The 19552-nt window shown below is 32.5% G+C and overlaps 1 protein-coding gene and 1 pseudogene across 5 annotated transcripts; one reads left to right on the top strand and one right to left on the bottom strand.

The window, feature by feature from the left end:
• Positions 1-659: 659 nt before the first annotated feature.
• LOC115964620 lies at positions 660-8354 on the bottom strand (annotated as a pseudogene).
• Positions 8355-11070: 2716 nt separating this feature from the next.
• Positions 11071-18364, top strand: LOC115963135 (vacuolar protein sorting-associated protein 26C-like). 5 transcript variants are annotated; one of them, XM_031082029.1, is made up of 10 exons: positions 11071-11204; positions 11305-11397; positions 11575-11639; positions 11942-11996; positions 12856-12945; positions 13096-13180; positions 13257-13352; positions 13670-13854; positions 13942-14030; positions 18125-18364. In XM_031082029.1, the coding sequence occupies exons 1-10, from the start codon at positions 11154-11156 to the stop codon at positions 18255-18257; spliced, it is 942 nt and encodes a 313-aa protein (XP_030937889.1). In that variant the 5' UTR covers positions 11071-11153; the 3' UTR covers positions 18258-18364. The 5 variants fall into 5 exon arrangements, 4 of the variants coding, with proteins under 4 accessions (XP_030937889.1, XP_030937890.1, XP_030937891.1 ...); XM_031082030.1 differs by lacking the exon at positions 18125-18364 and adding an exon at positions 17952-18081; XM_031082031.1 differs by lacking the exon at positions 18125-18364 and adding an exon at positions 16227-16393 and having other exon boundaries at positions 11072-11204.
• The last annotated feature ends 1188 nt before the right edge of the window (positions 18365-19552 follow it).

Consider the following 19552-nt stretch of genomic DNA (forward strand, 5'->3'; position numbering starts at 1 on the left):
TAAATTGGAAGAAATTGAGGCTGAGTTTGGAAGATATTTCAAGTAACTATATGAAGCAAACCAACCTAATAAATTCTAGGACATCCTCAAAGAGCTCCATTTTCTCCCTATCCCTAAATTGGACCATCACCAAAGAATACTCCTGGAGAGAGAAGTCAATAGGGAAGAGTTTGAATCTACTGTGTTTTAGCTTGGTGCCAACAAAGCTCCTGTGCTTGACAGTATTCCTACCTTCTTCTATCAAGAATATTGGAGCATTGTCAAATACTTTATCATCAACATTTTCTTGGCTTTCTTTCAGTCATATTCTCTCCTCAAATCCCATAATTACACCTTCATTACTTAATCCAAACTACCATCAACTCTAGTTTCATCTCTCATCAAGAAGCATCATCAAACACCTCGAAACTCTAATCCTAAGGTCATGCATGAAATTCCAGCCTAAACACCAAATTCAAGCAACCCAATCATCAAGAACTGAAATCACTCATCAAGAAACACTAACCCTAAGTGTGTTCCTCATAGCCTTCCTAATTGTGAACAAGCTTGCCTCCTCAGCATCTTGAAACCAGACCAAGGCTTCTTCACAGTTATGATAGGATGCAGTAAGCATTCTATAATGGGTTGGTATATTGTAGAAATTAGGGAACTGATATGCCCTATACACCAAACAAAGAAGGGTCTTCACTCTTAAATCTTGGAAATTCAAGTTTGATGGGCTTAGGCAAATTGATCAATGTTGCATCTCTTGCTGTAGGATCTTGCAAGTTAAGCACCTGAGGCACATGTTGCCTTTTATTTAGCCTTAGTTAGCTTATTTAGTGCCTCATTTGTTAGTTCAGGATCCCTAAGGATCTGGTATTATGCTCGAGTTTGTCTCAACTCGAGTTCTTTTAGTTATGCTAAGATTGAACTGCTTTGATGCCACTTGTTAAGAACTGATTAGTGTAGATTGGATTATTTGGGTGGCTGATTCTAGGTATTCAAAGCTTTTAAGAAAGAAAAGAGTCTAGAGAGAAAGGATCGGTAAGGAAACTAGAATTTGCTTAACATTTTACAATGCATGATTACAATGAGTGGCAGCCTTTTATATTAGGGCTTATTATAATACAAAGGCCAAGATTGGCTTGTCAATGTATCTATCTAACTGGCCACCTGGCACTAACTAACTAATATCCTACTATCTTCAATCACACACATACTTAATTGTTTTAACACATGCTTACATTGGAAAACTGTAACCAACTCTTTACACATCATCTTAGCCCACAAGTGGCACAAAACCTTAATATTCACACATGCCTATGAGTGGCGGAGCCACGTTGAGACCGAAGGGGACCTTGGTCCCTCCAAAATTTTTATGAATTCATAGGACCGTTCTTATGAGCTTGACTGTTTCTTGTCTTAGTTTTGTTTCTGGAAAAATTTAAAAAATTTTCTTCTTTGGTCTTTGGTCTAACCAGTAAATCAGACCAGGATACGGCCAGGAAACCACCAGTATACTCACCAGGAATCCACAAGCTTGTAAGGGCAAGTGTGACAGGCAATTTTGTAGCAGGATCAATCTCTAGGGCTTGATCATAGTATCGCTTGGCGAGATGGAGATCAAATGGAAGTCCTTAGCCATGCTCATGCATGTAGCCAAGGTTAAACATGGCTTGTGCATTAGATTGGGATTTGGCATGCATGTAAGCTTCTGCTGCACGATGATAGTCTCTCTTAGTACCCTAAGAAAAGATAAGAAGATTAAGGAACTCATTGCGTGAGACCAAACTGCTTGACCTAAATCTCTTGAAACTTGAGCACCCAATGAACTATTTCACTTTGAGACACATACCCGACCATAGTAATATGCATCCCCAATCAGCAAAGCAACATGTTCATTACCCTGCTCAGAAGCTTGTCACCACAGAGAATGTGCACGTTGATGCCTTTCTGCATCCGTGCAAAATTCAGATTCTCCCATGCACATCCCCATATTTGTCAAGTATCCATGCAGCATTGCTCTATGCCACCTCATAGCCTAGCTCAGCCATCCTTGAATACAAGAAGAACGCCTTGCCCACATCACCTTTTAGGTATGATTCAAGTGCCCATCTAGATAAAGAACTCCATGGTCCACGCTCTGCTACTAATTTGTATAATGCAGTTGCCTGAAATCATATAAAGCTCAAATTATTGATTGATTGATAAATCAAATTGGGACAAATAAGATTCACGATAACTACTAGGAATTTACTTGCAAATCAATCTTTTAGTTCTAAACTCTCAAAGGGATTATAAAAAGTTTTGATCTTCTTGGGGAACAAATTGCTTTAATAAGCCCAAATCCATTGGTGAGTGTAAAATTTTTTCCTTGGGGAGACAAAGTAGTTGTTAGATTAATTGGTCAAGAGCATTTACTATGTTGCCATTAAATAACAACAACAACCATGTTTTAGTCCCAATTCCCAAAACAGAATAATCTTGGTAACGTGTAAATCCTATACAAAGTCAAACTCTCCATCACTTCCCTAATTGACATGTCATTTTTTACTATTTCTACTAATATTATTTTAGGTCATCCTCTACCTTTTCTCATTCCGTCATCTCGAGACCGGTGCATTAATCACTCTCATTTGTACATGACCAAACCATCTCAAGTGACTCTCCCTCATCTTTTCATTGATAGGGGCTACCCCTATTAAGTAAATTTCTTCATTCTGAATTGTATCTTTCCTTGTATTTGTACTTATCCATCTTTGATATTCTCATGTTTTACCATTAAACAAAGAAAATTATTTTTGAAAATGATTAACTGCAGAAATATTATAAACATCTTGAAATAAATATATAAATCAGGCTTTTTAAAAATAAATTTAAATAAATATGCAAGTAATGATATGTAGTACCTTAAGCTTTGTTCGAAGTTATGGCTCCTTCTAAATTCTCTTCTTCTTCTTCTTCTTCTTTTTTTATTTTTTAATCAATAAGTTACAAATGGCCCCAGTGAGGCTTGAATCCCGATTTCACCTCCACCTTGATCTTACAATGAAAGGAGGTGCTATTGCTATTTGAGCTATAGCTCGTTGAATTATGGTTTCTTCTAAATTCGAATATCATAAATAATATTACTTTGATCATGAAATAAGAAACAGCTAATCTTAACAAGTCATGAGGTTAGCCAAAGCCCTGAAAAGGAAAATCACCTAACTGTAAGAGATAACTGTCAAAAGAATTTAAAAAAGGAAAAGAAACATGAAGACAAAAGGCTAAGTTGCAATGTTCATAAAATATTAATTTTGTAAACATAAAGGCAAAAAAACAAAGATAACAGAACATAATCAATCTGAATTTACCATTGGAAGGTTCTTCTTAAGCCCCACACATGGAACATCTTTGCTAGCTGGTAGAGTTGCCTTTGGTTGATATAGCTAGTAAGTGTATTGATAAACTCTTTATAAATTAGACTTTTCTTTTGCAGGTTAAATACTCATTGTTTGTGATAATTTTGGATTTTTTCTTAAAGGTGTACACTTAGCTTAAGCATAGTAAGTAAAATTTGTTTAAATACTTAAAAAACTTTATACTTGTAATGTTGATGATTGGTTTTGTGGTGTGTTGTTGTTTTGGAGCAAGCGAGTGGCTTGCATGGAGTTATAAGGTGATTTAAATTCATATTGGGAGTGTTTCTTATTTTTTTGGGAATTGTGAATGGATATTGTTGAATTATATGTGATGGATACTATTTAATTGTTTTCAATACTTTTAAGAATTATATATCGTGATGTTGATAATTGGTTTTGTGGTGGGTTAGAGCAAGCTCGTGGCTTGCATGAAGTTATAAGATGATTTAAATTCCAACTTAATAACGAAAACATTAAATACATAATGTGGAAAATTATTGAGTAGCAACTCCAACAAGTTGCATCAAGCTTATAAAAAGATTGTAAAATCTCATGGTGTTGACTATGGAAGAATTCACCCGCAAAAGAATGCCACACTTAAGCAGTGGACTGGACTCATTGATGGGAAATGGACCAAGAAGGAATGACTGGTAAATTATTTATGCGTATATTATTATTATTCAATGTTTACTATATTATATTGTCAAATAATTAGATTAATATTTAGATGAAGTAAATGTATACCGTAAGATTCATGATCTAATAAATATTTTGAATGTTCTTTATTAGGAAAAATCAGCAAAAAACTCTTAAAATAGAAGGAAAAAAAAAATAAAAAAAAAACTTCAGACAAACATAGATGTAAGACAAAGGCACTTGCTGTTAGGATAGATGAGGAGGTGTGTGTTTTTTCATTTTCTTAAACCTTAGTATATTACATGTTATGATTAATTAACTATATCTATTTAACACTCGAATGTTAATTAATCAGAAAAATAATAATGGAGGTCAAGTTCCTAAATTGTCAAAAATCTTCAAAGATGTTCATTTCAATCCAAAGACAAATATGTGGATACACCCTGATGATGAAGCGACATATATATGTGTATCACTCCATCCCTATCATGTTTGTAAACTTATAACATATGTAGTATTGATGTTGTGATTGTTTCTTTCTTTCTCTCTCTCAAATGATAGGAAACTATTATCAAAGTGCAAGAGGACCATTGTCAAGATCCTGATGCAATTCCCCTTACACAAGAGGAGATATCAAACTTGGTTTTTAAGAAGAAATCAGGTATTGTAGAAGGACTCAGCATGAGACCTTCATCTTCTCTAATAACCATCGCCTCATCTAGTTCCTTGGTGGAATATATCCATCGTCTAAAAAGTGAGATAATTGAGTTTAAAGAGGCAAGAGCTAGGGACCAAGAGGCGCAAGCTAAGCCAAGAAAAGGTCCAAAAGAATATTCTTAACTTTTTGAAGAGTAAGGGTTATGATAACACTCTTACCTATGGGGGTGGTTCGTCTTCAAGTTAAAAGACTTATTAGTTAGTACTTTATTTTAGCAATTGAGAAACACTACACGGTGTGACTACTTTTTTTAATGCATTATTTGAAACTAATTGTATTACATTACACTTGAAAATCTATATTTGCTTTCTACAACTTATTCATTAGGAGTAGTGATTTTAATTCATTGGTGTGGCTACTCTTAATGCATTGTTAGAAATATTTCTTATAACATAGTTAATATTTTTATTTTATGATTTTAATGTAGTATTGTTTTTATATTTGTGCAGATTTCTTATTGGTGGCTTTTAAGGCATTTACTTTTGGCATTACTTGAAGACATTTGAGGACATCTTCTTTTGGTTCTAATTATATTATGCTACACTTTTTGTATTGTTATAAAACATCTTGTGTTATTGTATTTGTTGCAAACAATTATTGTATGGATCGATTGAATTGGATACTTGTTTTATTTTTTACTTGTGGAATGTATGAATCATTTTCTTATAAATGTGTTGTTGAAATAAATGTGTTATTCAAATGTAAGGTTGTAATAATGTAATGACATGTTACAGGTTAATATCAAAGACATGAAAAAAATAAAAACAGAAATTTGGTTTTAGCGACGAATTTTTCTGTCACCAAATATAGCAACAAAAAATTGTTTTAGTGACGAAATATTTCGTCACTAAATGTAGCAAAATTTTTTCAGAAATAGTTTTAGTGACAAAAACTTTTTGTCGCTATATGTGCTTGGATTTTCTTAAAAATAGGTTTAGTGATTAACTTTTTCATCACTATATGTACCTGAAAATAGTTTTAGTGACGAAAGTTTTCGTCACTAAATATGATTAAATAAATTAAAGTGTTTTTGGTGATGAAATATTTTCGTCGCTTAATAGTGTTTTTAGCGAGGAAAACATTTAGCGACAAAATATTTTTGTCGCTAAAAGTTTTTTTTTTTTTTTTAAATTAATCAAACCTTCAGTGATGAAATTTTTTGTCACTAAGACCTTTAGCGACATGGTATTAGCGACGAAATGAGTTTCGTCGTTAACTAGTAGATTTTATCGCTAAAGGTCCTTGGCGACGAAAAACTGGACTTTTAGTGATGAATATTTTCGTCATTGAAAATGCATTTTATTATAGTGGAAAGTGATCAAATTGAATTTACCATAGGAAGGTTCTTCTTAGAAAGCCCCTTGCCCGTATGAAACATCTTTGCTAACTGGTAGATTTCCTCTGGTTGACCCGTATCTATAAAATATTTAAATGCTATCTTCACATTCTTCTTTACCCCAATCCCATTTTAGATACATTACTCCTAGGTTATAGTGGCCGTTAGGATCATGCAAATTAGCGGCCTTTGCAAAGTACTCTATTGCCTGTAATAAAAATGATTAATATAACGAGTGGTGGCAAAAAACTGTCTGTTTTGTAAAACAGTTTTGAATCACATTTTTTCAAATTACAACTTTGTTAAACATGTAGTTTTTTTTTTTTTGGGAATTTTTTTTTTTTAAAAACCCCATTTTCAAAAAAACTGAATATGAATTGTATCAAAAGACACCACATGTTACAATTTGCAAGTATAATTCAAGTGAGGATCAATTAAGGAAATGTTTTAAATTTTGAGTGGTAGAGCTATGAATAAATTTTATTTATGGTACTTCCTCTACCTTTAAGTAGGGTGAAGGGTGTGGTCGTGATTTAAATATGTGACAATCTTACTTGGTGTAATTCTTCGTGTATCGCCTTTGACATACAAATAAGCAAATAGCCCAACCCATTAAAAGCTGAGAATAATTGTTGTTTGGAGGCAATTAGGGTGAGTCATTCAAGTGCTTTAGAGTTCCTCTCAACCCCAGCTCCTCGTGCATACATCTCTTCTAGTAGTTCCATAGACCTAGGCTTCCCCTCCTCCATATAGCCTTGAGAAACCATGACATAGCTTTGGCATGGTCACACCTTAAACCTTTGAGACCAAAGTAGTAAAAGTGGCCAATCTTATACATGACTTCAGCATTCCCTTTGAGTACTGCATGATGTTTCAACATCTGGAACTCCTCGTCATCCTCCCCTCGGAGCTTCCTTAGTTCATCCTCGTTCTCTTCTGCTCCTTTGTTAATCCTCACTGGTTCAATCACCAATGAATCTTTTGATATCCGGAAAATATTTTCAGCTGATTCCGCTAATTTAATTAGCATAGAGCTTAACCGCTTTATCATACATCTGTTAACAAAGCAAAATCGATCAAGGTCAAAACGTGTTGTTGGACTCTAACTATAACTGTAACTATAACTATATTTCAGCAAAAACTATAACTATAACTATATATATATATATATATATATATATATATATATATTAGTTCCTCACTTTTAGCCTCTATAGAGTAATAATATGTCACATTTTAGTTTAAAGCCATGTTGTTCTAAGGAATTAGTGGACTAAATCGCCTATGTACTAATTAAACTTTAGAGAACCCCCTGACATGTTAAGCTAAAATAAACAAATTTATACTATTGCCTTACCAAAATAACATAAATTTGATTCTAAAATAATGATTAAAAAAAAAAAAAGAATAACAAAAATTGTACTTGATGTAACAACTAGAAATCTTTACATTTGTAAGTAGAATTATGTTCTAAATTTTTTTTAATAAAAAAATTGGAGTATTAATGTGCAAAAGCCCCTAATAAATACATATATTGAATATGTTACTTTATGGTAGATTTTCTTGCCTTCAGATATTGCTTTGCAATCATATGAATATATAATTTGTTATTTTCTAAACTAATCTTTTTATTATTATTATTATTATTATTATTATTTTGATAGATATGATAGAATTTAAATTTATAACTCTCTATAATAATTTTTTTTTCATTAAGTCAAACCACTAATCAATTTTGGTGTAGCAAGACACATAAATTCCATCTTTTATAAGTTAAAATGAAAAAAAGTTTTGGTATTAGCAAGATTCAAATCTCATATCTCATTTACTGACTAACCATCTCTGGAACCCTAAATAAATGTATGGTATTCACGTGTAAAATTAAAAGTTTCAAAAAAAAGTATAAACCCATCAAGGCTCACTCACAACATGGCGCTTGTAGGTATAAGCGAGGGCCATCTTGGACAGCATGTTACCGCCATTGGCAGCGAAGTGATGGAACTGTAAAGCTTTGTATTTGTTCCTCTCTCCCATCATTCCCATCCCATGCAGAAACCCTAGCACTGACCTAGCTAGCGTGCGCATGTTCCTCAAATGCCGCTACATCAATCTCAGACACTGCCTCCTCCATCGCCCGCGCGTCGTCCGATCTTGCCGCTGTGATCATCTTGGTGACTCCAGAGTTGTATAGCTCCGAGACGGAGACAGGATCAGCGGAGCTCCAACACAGAGAGAAGATTAGGAGAGAGAGTATGAGATTTTTGGTTGCGATACGCATTGTATTGATTGATTGATGATGTTCAAGCAAAAGAAGAAGAAGAAAGAAGTGGAGAAGAAATTTTAGGATTGGGGAATGGGTAATGTCGGAGATTAATTTATCTATTATGAGTAAGTGACATAGTAATTATCAAAATCATTGTGCAGATTTTTGACTGTTCCATGCAGGTACCGTCTGATCTCTGTGCTAAGAGTTGGAGCAATGTTCGTTGATAGGGTTCCAAAAAAAAAAAAAAAAAAAAAAACGTTCATCGATAGGACCTTGGAAGTGGAACAACTTTGATTGCACGTACAGTTTTGTCTTTTGTACGGGACTTGTTTATCTAATTTGTATCGCTACTGAATTTTCAAGGAAATTAAACTTATTTTAAGAATCCTAATGCAGCATTGCGCAAAAACTCCAAATACCATATGCCAGCAAGTAACATGCGAGTGTTTGTTTGGTATGCTATAGTTCTTATTTGCTAAATATGAAACAAATATATAATTTTTTATAGCTTATTTGCTCAATCTGTGGAGGAAAAAAGTTATTTAAAAAAAAAAAAAAACTAGTTTTGTTCAATTTTATATTGTTTTTTAAATTAAGAAAATAAATAAACAAATAAATAATAACAAAAAATCTTTTTGACAAACCAACATACATCTTCCAATATCCTAAATGGGTATGAGTTTTCTTATGGGCCGGTATAAGTGAGTTTTAATTCTTTTAATATTAAAATTGTTATCACGTCAAACTAGATCATTTACAATTGGGAGTATCCTTATTGATCAATTGGCCATCTCTTGAACAGTTGATATTTCTAATGAAGACATTCAATATTTAGATTTGGTTGGATAAAATTTAGTTCTAAACATATGCTAACTTATTGCGTGACAAATTATATGATTATAAATAAATAAGTTTACCTCCAAATAAGTTTGGAGGAAACTTCCTTCAAACCATTGTTTGAGTCAAAACCATTTTTTATGTTAGTTAAAGTGATTTACACATACTCAAAGGCAATTATCTAACTTCAAGGAAGAGGTTCTAGGTTTAGCATTGCCTAACTTAATATTGGACTTTTATGTGAAATGCACAAGTTATCAATGAAAACAAGTAAATAACCTAAATTAACAAGTTTAAGATAACAAAACATATTCAATGTGATATGCACTTGAATTGATAATAAGCCGTTTACAAACTCACAAGCATAGAAGTCTCTTACATGCCTACAGATTGTTCTGATACAAAAAGAGATAATACTTTGGATTTCTGTGACTAATTGTGTGTCTTAATGTTGAAATATCTCTCCCTATTTATACTCGAGGCTTGGATAGTTAGCCTTGTCCTTTTGCAAGTGTCATGTCTTTATTGCTTCCATTTTTATAGATTTTGGCAAAAAACCCTCTAGTAACTGCATCAAGGTAACTGTTTGTATTCACGTGCACCCATTTAGACAAAACTACTTGAGATAATATCTATATCTCTATATATTAAGAAGATTTAAAAAGTTAGTTATGACTTCAAAAATGTTAAAAATACCCTTAATCTAATTAGATAATCTTTATTCTTAAAAAATTAAAAATGGAGTTAAAATTATAATTCAAAAAAAAAAGAAAAAAACCTATCAAAGAAACTTTTTTCCTAAAATTAGCACACACTCTATTTAAATATATTTCACGCACATTTGATATATTTTTTCTTAAAAACTAGCACACACTAAACTTAGCAGTTTACTCTATTTCAAATCCTAAATTTTAGTTTCTTAAAATTTCTTTCCGATGTAACGTCATTAACAATAAATAAATTCAAATTGAAAAATTACATTAAACTTAAAATAAAAAAAAAAGCCCTATCACACGTGCGGAGCGCATGTGGTGAGGCTAGTTGTATTATTCAATTTCCCATAGATTGATGTCGTTTGTCTCTCCTAAGGACTTCGGTATGTTAATTTCTTAATGACATGACAATCATGTTGCCACTCTCCTACATGGCTTACTCTTATCTTGCCATATGTGCAATCAATTAAATTAAAAGAAAATTACATTTTACCACTCTAAACAATATCAAGATTACACTTTGCACAATAAATTTTTCGAATGATCATTTTACACCTTAAATTATGACTATTGTTACACTTTATACCCTAACATCAAGTTTGCTGTTAACTTGGATGAAAATCTAAAGTTTAAAGGTGTAAAGTGTAATCGATAGGTTAAGGGGTAAATATAATTTCTTATTTATTTTTAAGGAATTGAGAAGATGGGTATGGAGTTTTTTCACATGGTATCATACTTCTCCGTTCAAGTAAACAGCAAACTTGATGTCGAAGTACAAAGTGTAACGAGGGTTATTTATTTAGGGTGCAAAAGGTGTGTTAAAAAATTTAAGAGTACAAAGTGTAATAAATGATATAATTTAAAACAATAAAATGTAATTTCTTCTAAAATTAAATATTTGGTGTAACACCCATTACGTGGCAATCTAATTGCCCATACACATATACTTTTAGTCACACCAAAAACTGTACCTTCAAATTGGAATAAAATAGGTGGGATTTCGACTTCTAGTAAAATCTCTTGTTTTCGAATAACATATTTATGTTCAAATCTCACCCTCTACCAAAACTCAACTGATATATTGGCTTTATCGTATATAAAAGGAAGGAGTTGCAATGCGCCAAACTTTCCATTTGTGTACTAGTATAAAAAAATAAAAATAAAAGGCTAGATTGGATTACCAGGCTCTTTGTTTGTTTACTCATGAGTGTGGTTTATAATATTAGCTTCTTCATTCAAATCGTCGTCTCTCAGTCTCACAATGTCAATAGAGCTCAAACTTTCCCGTGCAAGTCGTATCTATCACCCTTCGGTAACTCATCTCTCTCTCTCACTCATTCTCTATATACACATAGATACCTACTATTTCTGTCTCTCTCTATTCTCTAAAAAGATGAGTATTGGAATTCCAGGAACCTCTGGAGGGAAAAATCATAGTAAAATCTTCTTCTTCCATTTCTCACTATGGTGTTCGTCTCACTGTCAATGGATCCGTCAATTTGCAGGTGGGTTTGAATCAGTCCTCTCCGTTTGGTTTCCCATAAAAATGACGGAAAATATTGTTTTTAAACGAGATTCGTATTTTTTTTTTCCTTATTTCTGAGCAATCAAACACAGCTATTTCTCTTTTCATTTCTCTATCATAGTAAAATCTCAACTGAAATGCTTTTGTTTGTTTGAAGATTCGTGGAGGATCGGCTGGAATTATTGAGTCCTTATATGGTGTTGTCAAGCCTATCTCCATTTTGTAAGTTCAATCTTTGAGAAGCCCTAATTTTGCAAAGTTCATATTTTGAAACCTTAACTCAATTATACCTTTCAGTTTATGTGAATTCTGGTTCCTATATAATGTGTAATTGCGGTTTCTGTGTTTATTTTTGGTCTAAGTTAATTGTGTTTGTGATGTTTTGTGATGTAATAAACTATTAATATTAATAGCTAGGCCATTGAGCTACTTAGTTGATTGTTTCTTTCATGATAGTTAACTTTTATGTTTGCCTCATATGGAGATTTGTACAGATAATTTGTTTTCTCTTTACTTTGAAACAGAAATAAGAGTACAGAGGTTAGACCTTCCGGGAAGATTGGTTTGGGTACAACAGAGGTACTATATCTCTGGGGAACTATTCTTTTTTCTTTTTACAATTCTTTACCTTGAAATTGATAAATTATTAATTGTCCCAAAAGTTTAAACGGTTAGGAAATGGAAAATTTAATTACTTGACCATTATTTTCACACTCTCCCTTACATGTGAACCATATTATCTCTTGATAATTGGGGTCCAACACGAGATTTAAAAAAAAAATTAAATGAGAGGTAGAGTGGATACAAGGATCAAACTTAATACTACTTGTTATGATACCATGATGAATTATTGATTATCCCAAAAACTTAAGTTATTAGGACATTGTGAATCTAATCGTTTGATTAATATTCTACCAGACACAATATTATGATTTCAAAAATGGTGCAGCAGCAGCACTACTGATGAAAGAGTTTAACTTGAAGGTCTTCTTTAATTGGCCTTTTCTATAGTTTATCTTTAGAAATGTGCAATGTTGTATCCTTGGGTATTGGGACTCAAGTATTAGTTATAAGTCTCCTAGGTTCTGCTATGGAAGCTCTCTCCTCTTCATGTGTGGTGTGAACTTCCCTTTTTACTCCCACCGTGAATTTTGAATGCTTCTGTATAATTCTAAAATTTACTTAGGTAACATATTTTCTAGCTTAAATGTTCTGTCAGCTTCTCATAAAAAAAATAATAATTAAAGGGTTGAGTTACTTTTCTTCTCCTGTTTGGTTTGCATCTTTAGTAGCCTTATCTTTTCCGCTCTCTTTCAAAGTCATGCTAAATGCATTTTGGTTTTGATCTTTGGTTTAGTTTGTTATTTGTTACAGATTTGTGAATTGCATATTCTTGTTGTATCCTCTGTAATTTATAATTGTTCATGTATTGTGGCAGATACCATTTTCCATGTTTTTGAGACAGCCAGGAAAAGACAACCTAGAAAGATTTTATGAGACCTTCCATGGAGCCAATATCAGTGCTCAGGTGAGTGTTTTTGTCTTGATAGAATCTCTGCAGGTTCACCTTTGTGTTGAAAGTACCATTTGTGTTTGTCTCTCTTTTTCCTCCCTTATTTAGGCATTGTTTTTCTTATACATTTAAGTGACAGTGGATGATTAACAACACTTTTGATAGTATCTGGTAACTGTAGATATAATAAGAGGATACCTACATAAAACATTATCTGCAACAGTGGAGTTCATAGTCGAAAGTGATAAAGGTATGATTCAGTCTAGTCTTTCTTTTATGTTATCTAGATAATAAAATTAAGTTGCTTTTTGTTATTCTATCGTCAGATGATCTTCTCAAGCGACCAGTTTCTCCTGAAATGGTTATCTTTTATATTACTCAAGACACACAAAGACATCCACTACTTCTTGAATTAAAATCAGGTGTGCTTCTTATCACATTCCTCTGCTATCCCTTTCTCTTGTTTGTTTGTTTGTTTTTTTTTTTTTTTTGGTCCCTTAACATTTGAAGTACTAATTTCAATTTATGTGGAATGCTGGAAATGTTTTTCTTTTTGTTTTTTCATGCATTTAAAAGACCAAATTCTGGAAAGCGTAGATGCATTGCAAAAAAAAATTCTTATCTAGGTGTCGTCTATTTTTGCCCTCTCTTTGATTAGTATTCAAATTATGGTAATGACATTATCCGAGAATATAGTAATGACATTATCCCACTTCTGATAAGAGAAGTTACTGAATAGGTGGATTCAGGGTGACAGGAAAGATGTCCACTCAATGTTCTTTATCAGATCCCATCACTGGTGAAGTAGCTGTAGAAGCATCTGCAGTTCCCATTTACTCCATTGACATTCATTTGCTCCGTGTAGAGTCAATTCTTCTTGGGGAGAAAATTGTAACTGAAACATCTCTGATTCAGAGTACCCAGGCATGTGACATTTTACATCTTTTTAACTTATTTAAAGTTAGTTAACATTATATTTAACATGCTATATAATTTCTTTTCATTTGTTAGATAGCAGATGGAGATGTCTGTCATAATATGACTCTGCCCATCTATGTTATACTTCCTCGCCTTTTGACTTGTCCAACAATCTTAGCTGGGTGAGTTACTACTTGCTAGTTATAAGTAATTGTTCTCAAATCTTATCTGAATACATTTTTGTAAGTGCATTTTTTTTAACAAGTTTTTGGCCCCAAGGGGAGAGGAAATTTGTTATAGCAAAAGCCAATTATATAGCCCTTCTAAGTGTGATTACAAATTGAGCTGAATGAAAAATTCATTTCCACTAATTTTGTCAAAGCGAGCATTAGCATCTTGGCTTTTCTTTTATGAAGAAATACTTTTCCATGAACAAATGGCAATTGAGTATGAATATGACACATGCCAAGACTATAAGGCTTTGGGGTGCCCTTGTGTCAATGAAGAGGCGCATCCAATCGAAAACCTTTTTTGTCCAGGGTTGTGAATGGATAAAAAATAAAAAATAAGTCTTTTGCTCTGTGGTTAATTATCCATGGTACTTGTTGGGCCTTATTGATTTGTAAGTCTTATTCTTATAGTGAGTGTTTTATATGATTGATTTTGATATATTTTATTCAAGGGTTAGCAGTACTTCACGCTAGGGTTTTTTGTTTATAAAAGTTTGTAACTCTTTTTTTGAATTAGTGTTTGATACCTTGAGATTTACAGTTTGACATTTTATATTGTGACTTGTGAATATTTCTTTAATTTATCCTGTCAATTTATTTCTCTGATTTCCTGCACCTCCATTCTTCTTCAAACCTGCAATCAGATCTGGAAACCATTCCTTACTGCATAGAAATCTCAATTTACCCAAAGCACAAGGAGTGTAGTGCCTCTGATTACTGAAGTGAAGTGTGTTTACTAAAAATGTGTGCTTTTTAGCGCTTTGTGCTTAGGACTTTTCCAAAAAGTCCTAAGTGCCAAAGAGAAAGCTCTTTCACTTTTTTTGGGGAATGTTTTCAAGCTTAGCCCTTTAAAGGAAAAATTCTGGGCATGTTCTCTCTTTCCTCATTCTTCCCCCTAAAGAAAAGCAATATCTCTTTCTTCTTCTTTTTTTCTTTTATTTTTGGGGGGGGATTCCCTTTCCTGAACATATTGTGTTTGCTTCTATTACTCTCCAGTCCTTTTCCCCGCTTGTCGCATTTGCACTCTTTAACTCAAAAAGAAAGCACTGATTTTGTTATGTTTCACTTTCACCCCAAACATAGCATGATTTGTGTTTATTGTTATTTATATTATTTCGTACGTGACAAATTAGTTACTTGCACAATGCTCTATCAATTTTAGCTAATGGGCCAAACATATTTTAGTATTTATATTCTTTTAACATTTTCCCCCTTATATGTTAATATCAATTATATTTGAAAATGAACGCTTTACTTCAATTAGGTGTGGGCTTGTGCTTAGGCTCTAAGCAGAACTACACTGACCATGCCCAATCCCGTTTCCTATCAAAAAACAAATCCTATCTATCCAAAATACAAAATCAGTGTACAGGAACAGCCCATTATACCGACCATGCTTCCCTTAAAAACCCTAAAATCTGAAGCTTGTTCTCACCCTTACCCACCACACCATGTTTTAAAACCTTATTCTCTGTTATTCAGATTTGAATGACATAGCAATCAATTATAGACTAAACACATTTGATGCAATGGAGTTGGTTTTTAGCTTACATGAAGGCATTTGCATATTGACAAATGTGGGATTAGTTTTGTGTGACCCATGATAGACTAAATATTTTTATGATTATATTTAGGATCAGTGTTTCAAAATGCATGCAATCTTTATTGTGACCATGCAACAGCATGAAGCCTAATCTGCATATGATAGAATTTTGTGGCTTCTTGCTATATTTTTGAGGAATAAGCTTTTCTCAAGGGTGCCCCCCATTTCTTCTCATGTTATTCTTTTTTTTCTTAAATAAAAAATGGGGTGGGAGGTGAATTCCCTAAGGGAGTTAGGAAGTTTGAAAAGACAACTGTATATGATTTCTTTGATTGGTTCAACACTTTTAGCCATTAGAATTTGCCTGTTTGTCCTAGGAACTAGAATTTAATAGATCATATGAATTCATGTGTTGTGTGTGCTTTGTACTTTAGAAAGGGTGATATAGATTATTTAGGCAAATCAGCAAGTTGGCAACTAAACTTCAGTTAACACATGACAAAAAAAAAAAAAAAAAATCAAAGATGGGGACATTTAAATTTATTTTTTTAGTTCTGATATCTTTGGTGTTCCTTTTCCTGGTAACAATTGGTCTTGTTAAACAGAACAATGATGGTAAACCAGAGCTGCCATACCTTCTAAATGTAGTAGATTTCAGCACATGTTCTTCACAAATATAGACAGCTGATGTGCTCTGTGGTTCTTCTACTGCCAGTATTGTATTTATTAGATACAACTGAAACTACTAGTAGTGTTGACTCCATTTTTTAATTATATCTGGGCGAAAAACACATTTTGGTCCCTATATTTTCGCACAATTCCTACTTTGGTCCCTAAATTTTATTTTTACCGCTTTTAGTCCCTGTTTAGAAAAACGCCTTCTGTTTTAGTCCTTTCCGTCAGTGCCGTTAGGGCATTGACCTACGTGGCAAACGGAATTATTAAAATAATAATAAAAAATTTTATTTTGTTATTAAAAAATGCCAAATCAGCATTTAAATTTAAAAAAATAATTTATTAAATTTAACTAAATAAAAAAAATAAAAAACAGAAATAAAAATAAAAAATCACACTAATTAAGATTAAAGTGTTCTTGAAACCCAGAACAACAAGAACTCATACACAAACCCAGAAAATTAAAATTCAAAAATTAAAATTTGGGTTCAAAATCATCACATACACATGAAAATTAAAATTTTCAAAATCATCACATACACATGAAAGTTTGGAAATGTTCCAATCGGGGCCACGTGAAAGACAAAATAAACTGCAAAAACAACCCAAACACACACTGTACATGACAAGAACATAGATTCAAACCCAGTAATGCTTTAAACTTTAAAAAGCAAACCCAGATATAGATTCAAAAAAAAAAATTAAGTACCCATGGAAGAAGACTAGGGTTTGGTTGGGTATCGTAGGCGGCGGCGGTGGGCTTCCACTCCCTCTCGATCTCAACCTTCCCTCCTCCAACAGACTCGTACTCAGCGAGTTTTTACACACCGGCGTTCTCAAAGACATCAACTGTGTCGCCACCGAGTCTGACCCGTCTTCCTCGTATCAAGTTAAGCGAGAACCTCAAGCTTCCGCCTCTGCTGTTACTGTCGCTTTCGTCGGACCCACACATCATGTCCCTGAGAGCTCCGCCACGGCGTCATTTCTGGGTCTCGTGAGCGTGGTTTGCCTGTCGATCTCAACGAGCCGCCTCCTTTGTGGCTTTTTTTTTTTTTTTTTTTTGAAAAAACCTCCTTTGTGGCTTTGAATGACATGAATGAATGCTGGTCTGACCTATTTTATTATGACTATGTTTTTCACCCCTTTAATTAGTTCCTTTGTCTTTATTTATTTTCTCTTTTTCTTGAGACTATCTGAGTCTAGTAGTATTAGACTATTAGTAACGTGAAAACAAAAAGTTTCAAGAAATGTATATTTTGAACCCAAATTTTAATTTTTAAATTTTAATTTCTGGGTTTGTGTATGAGTTCTTGTTGTTCTGGGTTTCAAGAACACTTTAATCTTAATTAGTGTGATTTTTTATTTTTATTTCTGTTTTTTATTTTTTTTTATTTAGTTAAATTTAATAAATTATTTTTTAAAATTTAAATGCTGACTTGGCATTTTTTAATGACAAAATAAAATTTTTTATTATTATTTTAATAATTCTGTTTGCCACGTAGGTCAGTGCCCTAACGGCACTGACGGAAAGGACTAAAACAGAAGGCGTTTTTCTAAATAGGGACTAAAAGCGGTAAAAATAAAATTTAGGGACCAAAGTAGGAATCGTGCGAAAATGTAGGGACCAAAATGTGTTTTTCGCCTTATATCTGCAGTCCATTTTCAATCGAATTCAAAGTTTCCGTAGTCATAAGCTTTCAGTCACATCTATATAAATTGCATCCAAAATCTGATCCCACAACCCCTATGCTTTGGGTAAGCATCTTTTAGTTTTATTACTAAAGCTGGTTATTTGTGTTGTCTGAAGTTGTGATTTCTCATATTTCAGACGGCACTGGAATCTCTGCCACTTGAACTGGTTAGAACAAGGTAGGATGATTTGCGCAAAGGCAACAATTGATGGAGAGATGATGGTCATACATCAAGTACCTTGTAGTTTGAGACAACAAAATCCCTATTGATTTTAATTTCCCTTTCATTAGGAACTGCTTCTTAATCCATTTGTATGTAATCAATGTAAAAAGCTCAATACTTAAATTAACTAGTCACAAACCCTTGCGTGTGATAATTTTTGTTTTGTTATTTGGATAGTTTGAATGATAATATATTATTTCTTCAAAAAAAAAAATAAATGATAATATATTATTTGGAAAGTTTGAATGATAATATAAATTAGGATTTATTTGCTTTAATAAGCTTAAAAAATATATATATATATATATATATATATATATATTTACATTTTGGTTGGTTTAACAAAAATAGTTAACTACAACTTGAAATAATTCAATAAATGGTAATGTATTCCATAATCATACATTTCGTGATATCTAGTATATTATTGGAGACTTGTTTTAAAATAGGTAATAGAATTGATGCAGTGGTACGTAAAGATAACAAGGATGCCGTAGAAAGCGAAAAAGAGTTTCTAATTTCTTTTTAAATAAATTATGCTCCAAATTACTTAACCAACTATTGGACCAGTAGAAAACGATCATGGTCGAGTATCTGTTGTCCCAATGAGAAATATTGATATCATAAGACATAAATGCAGAGTAAGCTATATAATGTTCCTACAATTTATAAAAAAAAAAAAAAATAAAAAAAAAAAAAAAAAAAAATTTTAAAAAAAAAAAAAGATTTGTTAAATAATATTACTTTAAACTATTTATAACTCGTATACTTTTGCATCCAACAAAGGAATCAAAATAATAATTACTCTCTGGGAACTTGCAACAGATCAAATTGAGGGTGATTTTTACACCAACAATCCGAGACCCTCTGTTGTGGTAAGTAGACTAGTAGTAACATCTACGATTGTGAACATATTTCGAGGTAATATATTTTTAAAAACATATTTGTTCATTTAGATAATTAACAATTTTCTTTTATTAAATTTAAATACAGGGGAACACTATTTGTCATCTACATGTGCAACAAAAGTGTATATAAATTTAGAAAAACCCGAGACTGCAACCTTGATTGAGAGGTAATGTTTTAAAAAGCTTTTTTTTTTTTTTTTTCCTGACCATACTTTCATTCTAATATATAAATTTAATATAATATCAATCTTCATATATAATAATTATTAACTATTTTTTAATCCTATTCTTCTATCATGAAAGAAATATGGAACGTATTTGAATTGAAGGAATTCCTCAACAATTCAAGGAACAAATACCACATGAAAAAAAAAAAAAAAAAAAAAAAAAAAAAAAAAAAAAAACAACACACACACAAAATAGGAGGACAATCA

Source organism: Quercus lobata, chromosome 10, assembly GCF_001633185.2.
Source record: "Quercus lobata isolate SW786 chromosome 10, ValleyOak3.0 Primary Assembly, whole genome shotgun sequence".
In the NCBI taxonomy this organism is placed as follows: Eukaryota; Viridiplantae; Streptophyta; class Magnoliopsida; order Fagales; family Fagaceae; genus Quercus; species Quercus lobata.